This window comes from Halyomorpha halys, unplaced genomic scaffold (genome assembly GCF_000696795.3).
Source record: "Halyomorpha halys isolate HHAL.00 unplaced genomic scaffold, Hhal_1.1 Scaffold948.1, whole genome shotgun sequence".
Lineage (NCBI taxonomy): Eukaryota > Metazoa > Arthropoda > Insecta > Hemiptera > Pentatomidae > Halyomorpha > Halyomorpha halys.
In genome coordinates, this window is record NW_027115140.1 from 312,279 (window position 1) to 318,278 (window position 6,000).

At 34.0% G+C, this 6,000-nt stretch overlaps 1 protein-coding gene across 1 annotated transcript in view; it reads right to left on the reverse strand.

Moving 5' to 3' along the window:
- Positions 1–6,000, reverse strand: part of LOC136796969 (muscle-specific protein 300 kDa-like) — a gene marked incomplete in the record, with an annotated part of 110,655 nt that overhangs the window by 70,371 nt on the left and 34,284 nt on the right. The window contains 1 exon segment of the mRNA XM_067052216.1: positions 3,454–6,000. Within this exon segment, the coding sequence (XP_066908317.1) occupies positions 3,454–6,000 (2,547 nt within the window).

The window sequence follows — 6,000 nt, forward strand, 5'->3', positions numbered from 1 at the left end:
AATTAAAACTAATTAATTATGTGCATATAAAAACAGATTATGTAAAAAATAAATAAATGTGTATGAGTTATAAATAAAGGGTATTACAGTGTTTTAAATTTGCCTTCTTTCTCAATATTGTTGTTCCAGATTTATACATTACATGATATGTACAGGAGTTAATAAACAGCCTAAACGAGAAGATGGTTGAGGGGTGCGGTCAAAATATAACACAAAGAAGTTGAAATAACTTATTTAATTGTGTCAACGTTTCAGCCAGAATTTCAGAATGTATTATGAATCCTAATGCACTTGGTGGTAAATTTCAAGCTAATAGCCCTGATGAGGCCTTCATCAGGGCTAAGAACAGAACAAGCAATGAATACAGAAAATAAGAAAAGATATAAACAGAATGACATAAAGAAAATAATTGTACAGAATGGAATTAATAAATCTATAAACTAATAGATTTTTTTTTTCTGGCTAAGAAGCACCGCGGCCACAGAGGGCCTACTGTACGCCATCCCTCCTCTGCTCAAAACAGGCCAATTGCCTTTGCAAATCTGGACACTGTATAAGGATACACTGTCTCGCAAAGTTAGGGGTCCAAGATACGATCCTTACTGAATATGAGGAATCGTGTTCTTGCCACTACATCACATCTGCAAATGATGTGGTAAGCAGTCTCTTCATCCTTCCTGCAGAACCTGCAGATAGGGGACTCTATCAATCTCATTTTATAGAGATGCTTATTTAGCTGACTGTGTTCCGTGTATAGACCTGTCACCCATCTTAAAATACTCCTATCCATATTAAGAAGACAGTTACTTCTTTTCGGACAGGATCCCTCGAGAAACTACAGCATCCATTGCTGCAGAAGGAGTAGTGCTTATGGCACCCGTTATCATGAGGCACGCCAGTCTCTGAAGTTTCCCGAGCCAAGTTTGGGATTTGCTTGTCGTAGCCCTGTGCCACCATACGATAGCAGCATATAGGATAATGGGTCTTATCGCTGCTATGTACAACCAATAAATAACTTTTGGTTTAAGGCCCCAGGATTTGCCTACGACTCCTTTACATGCCCAGAGACACCTCAGTGCCTTCATACTGGTCCTTTCAACATGGAGTTGCCACTTCAGTTTACTATCAAGATTAACGCCAAGATGTTTGATTTCACTGCAGAATCCCAATCATTCACTGTTAAGATACGAAGACCTGATTACAATGTTCTGTCTGTTAGTGAAGACATAAAGACTCACCTTTCGAGGATTGATGCTCAGACCATATTCCTGGCACCATCCATTCATAAGGTCTACCGATGTTTGAAGCAGTCCTGAGATAGTTTCTGGGAATTTGCCTCCTATCAGCACAGCGATATCATCAGCATATCCCTGCATGTAAAAATCTGGCTTATTGGATCTAATAAGTAAGGTGTCCACCACCATACACCACAGGAGAGGAGATAGCACTCCATCCTGCGGACAACCACCAGCGGGCTTCATCCACATCTTAGTGTGTCCTAGCTCTTGAGCAATCTTCTTTCCAACATCACATTGATCCAGTTGAAAGAAAGCTGTCCCACCCCTTTCATTTCCATGGATCTTGCCATGGTTCTGTAAGGAGTACGATCAAAGGCACCATCAAAGTGAAGACACCAGCCATAATCTCCTCCATAATAGATTAATTAATAATAATTATTATACTGGAATTAATAAATAAATAAACATGGCATTCTGTTTATATTTTATTTTCTGTATTCATTGGTTGTTATCTTGTTCTGTTCTTAGCCCTGAAGAAGGCTAGAAATTCTGGCTGAAACATTGGCATGATTAAATAAGTTATTTCAACTTATTTGTGTTATATTTTGACTGCATCCCCCAAGCATCTCCTCGCATAACCAGCCTAAATATTTAAAAACAAATTTTAAATTAAATATTAGTTATGGTCTAAACACTAATAAATTTTGCCTGACGATATTTTCATATAAAAGCTTGAAAATATAGAAAAAATTAAAAAATATAATTTCAAAGAAAGTATAAATAAATAAATAATGATCAGTTAGCATACTACCGAAATAGTTTGTGAAATATTTGGTAACTTTTTAGACACAGCCATTTAAAATAAAACACAAACACTATGTTTATGTACATATTTAGAGAAAAATGTTTTGTCATATAAAGATGTTTATTTTCATTCCGAGTTCCTCAAACACAAAGAATTTTCATCTTTTTCTTTTATTAATAGGTTTATTAAGCAACCCAAGTAATATGTTTTGAATAAAATAAATAAACCACATACATTTTTTTATATGATAATTTTCAAATTCAATCTTTTCACATTTTTTAATAATCAAGCAGATTCAAAATGGAACATACCAAATTAAACTGCTATTACTCCATAATTTAATGAAACAATACTAAGCCCAGAGCTGGCAAAGAAAAATAATATTTTGATAAGTCATCTTAAGCTTGTTGATTACCAGAATTACGTGACAGAACACGAGTAAGCATTTGGAATGATAAACCTGTCTGAATATATTTTTAACCCATATTTACATTCAAGGGATTAACTATAATAGGATACTTTCTCAGATACTTTCCTCCATGTAATCTCGAACTACAGACCAACTTGGTCCTTTTATTTACTCATAGGACTCCAAGTAAATATATTTAACATATTTAAAAGTTAAATCTCTGACAGGATATTTCCAATTAAAAATTAATAAAAAAAAATTTGTACTTTGTACTTCACATTAACTGAATACATTAAAAAATAAGAGTTCATTAAGTACAGTGGCCATTAAGAAACATTATTCTTAAACTGTTAATATGAGGTTTATTTCATATAAACCATGTGATACCTCATAGTTCACATGGACTTTGAACATATGAGAATTCATCTGTCTTCTAATCTTGAAAATTCACCAACCACAAAGCAAGAAAATTCACACATTACCAAAGTGTTGAAACAAACAATAGATTAAAAACACCGAATCAAAATGTAATGATAAAAAGTAATAACCAATAACTGCAATTTTTTATGTAAAATAGGAAGCTATGCCCAACGCTCATTGTCCATTGTGGCACTAACACATTTCATAAATACAAAAGGAATGAATCAATATAAATTTTACATACAATTAAATTTATAGAGAAAAAGCAACATATTTTTAAGCGCAGGAATTATTTATTAACATATAATAAATACGAAAATATATTTAATAAGCTGATTGTATGTTTGTTGTTTAAATGTTATTTTAATACCAGTACGATAATGTCTCACAGAAATATCAATGAAAATAAAACATACGAGCTTTAGTGATTAAAATACACCAAAACTCGTATACACACACCCACACACTAAACCAAATATACACACAGAATAAATTCCAAACTGTAAAAAAGCAGAAAGAGTTAGTAAGGCTCCAACCGAAAACACCAAAATACACAAAGAGCATAAAATAAATAATCGAACCTTCTGGAGATTGCTTTGAAGTTCTTCGGGCGTAGAAAGGCAGGTATGAGGCTCTCCTTTTAGTGTCAATGCGCTGCTGATCACGGGGAAAGGTTCATGGGGAGGGTCTGTACGATTGGTTGCACTGTTACAGGCTGGGTTCATGAGAGCTTTTGCCGGCGAACTCTCTCTAGATCTCTTAGTTATTTCGGCATAACTTTCTGTGACACGAAGTGCCGATGGAAAACTTTCATACAGTTTCCCTTTAAATGGATCAATGTCATGAATTTTAATATCAGGAATTGATTCTTGCTTAGCCAAATTGGATTCTAAACTGTAAGGGCGATCCGTGTTTATTTTACCAGTTAAGTTTATATCCTCAATAGATTTATCACTCTTAAATTGAGAACCATCATGCGCTATAGGGTCAGAGGATGGTTGAAGACTGGGATTTGTAAAAACATTATCTGATGAAGACGAATCATCATAAATAGAAGGAGGATTATTGTCAGCTAGATTTATATTTTGCGAAAAGACAGGGAGTGATTCGGCTGTCTTTTTATCAACATTAGATTGACTTAAAGATACAGAAGTTATACTATTAGCTGTTAAATTTGAGTAATTTTCTGTTTTTAAACTTGAAAATGATTCAAATCCAATTTCTGGATAATAATTTACCTCAGATTTATTTACAAATAAATCAGTATTAGTATGATCATCTGGGAATACATTTGAATGTGAAATGAAAGGAGAACCACTGGCAACAGGTTCATTGTAACTATGCACAGCATCTTTATGGAAAGGTGCCGGAGAAGGATCCCTTGAACGTTTTACAACTTCAGCATAACTCTCTTTACACGACAAACTACTCTTCTCCTTGTCTAGTCTTTTGAGTAAAGAATCCATAAATTCTTCATGATCTATTGGTTTAGATGGAGAGATTACTCTGTTACTGTCATTAGGAAAAGTCTCAATGTTTTCAGCACTGACTTGCTGACTATCACTAATATTAGAGAGCTCAAGAGAGCTCTTAGAGATGCCAGCGGATGGAGGGACTATAACAACTTCGTGAGCCCCCATTTTATCGCAGAAATAGGGGTCAGTGGGTGCACGAGGTGCAATATCATCAGGTAGTAAGCCAGGCTGTGCAAAGGCTATTGTGCAAGGAATATTGTCAGTTATTACATTACCATCCAAGCTTATTTTGTCACCAACATTAATAAAATCATTTACCTTTGCTTCTGACAATTTATCATGATCTGCTGAGGTATCTTTTTTTATAGATTCAAGAGAAACAAATTGATAATCTGTAATATTTGATGATCCATCTATCACAGGCTCTTTGAAGGTATCTTTAGGTGACTGAGATATATTACTCTCATTGTCTTTTACACCAGAAGAATCACTTTCAGATAATGATTTAGTAAAATCATAAAAACTGCTAGAAGAGCTTTTATTCAATTTTGGATTATCTTTGCTATCAAAATTATCTAACGTATCAGTTACACCTTCTTCTATACCAATATTTTTAACAATGTCATCAAGAACAGATGTTTCAACTCTTTCAGCAAACCGTTTCTCTTCTTCAACAAAAACTTCACTTTCAGGTTTTCCAGAAACTACTTCTGAATTACTAGCTTCGGAGTAAAATTTCTGGATTGAATCTGGTTTTGGTGCTTCAAATTTAACTTTTAGCTTCTTTGATTTTTTCTTCCTTTTTTCTTTATCACTTGCTTCAACCTCTCGGGGTATGTTTTCATGAAATGAATCAGCATGGTTAGGTTCGATGTCCTTAGTTTCAAAAGTGACTTCATACTCTGTCCGTTCTGTACAAGGGTTAAGGTTCATGTCTCCTTCTGAATCAGGAACATCTAAAACTTCTTTAATGCCAATAGCATTGTTTGTTTCAGGTAGTGAGTCCCTTGAACCAATTGAGCCTATCAGATTGGATTTATTAACATTATTATCAAAACTATATGAACTGGATATATCCTGAATGTTGCAACTGACAGGATCAATTAGAAATGTTTCAATGTTTGTTACAGAATCAGTAGGATCTAATGACAAATTTTTTTCTACTACCATTTCTTCAACTTTAGTTTCCACACCATGACTGATCCTGATATTAGCTTCTTTGACTATAGTTTCTTCAAAATTAGGTTCAACATTTTCTCTATGCATCACTTCTACTTCAGGTTTATTAAGAGAGTCTACAGAAACAGTTACATGATCAGATGAAGCCTTAGGTAACTTCTGTTTCTTTAATTTCTTTTTTTTTTCATTCTTTTTATTAGACATTTCATCAAAGTTATCACTGCCAGGACTAGTTTCCACTTTAACAATGCATACAACTGAATCAGTAGGCTCTAATGACGGCATTTCTTCTACTACTATTTCTTCATCTACTTTTTTCCCCACATCATAACCAATCCTGATATTTGCTTCTTCTTTAATAAACGAATCTTCCTTGTGAGGAACAGCAACATCGTCAGTTGAAACCTCAGAAAATTTTTGTTTTTTCCCTGGTACCTTGGGTTTCTTTGATTTCTTTTTCCTTTCATTCTTTAG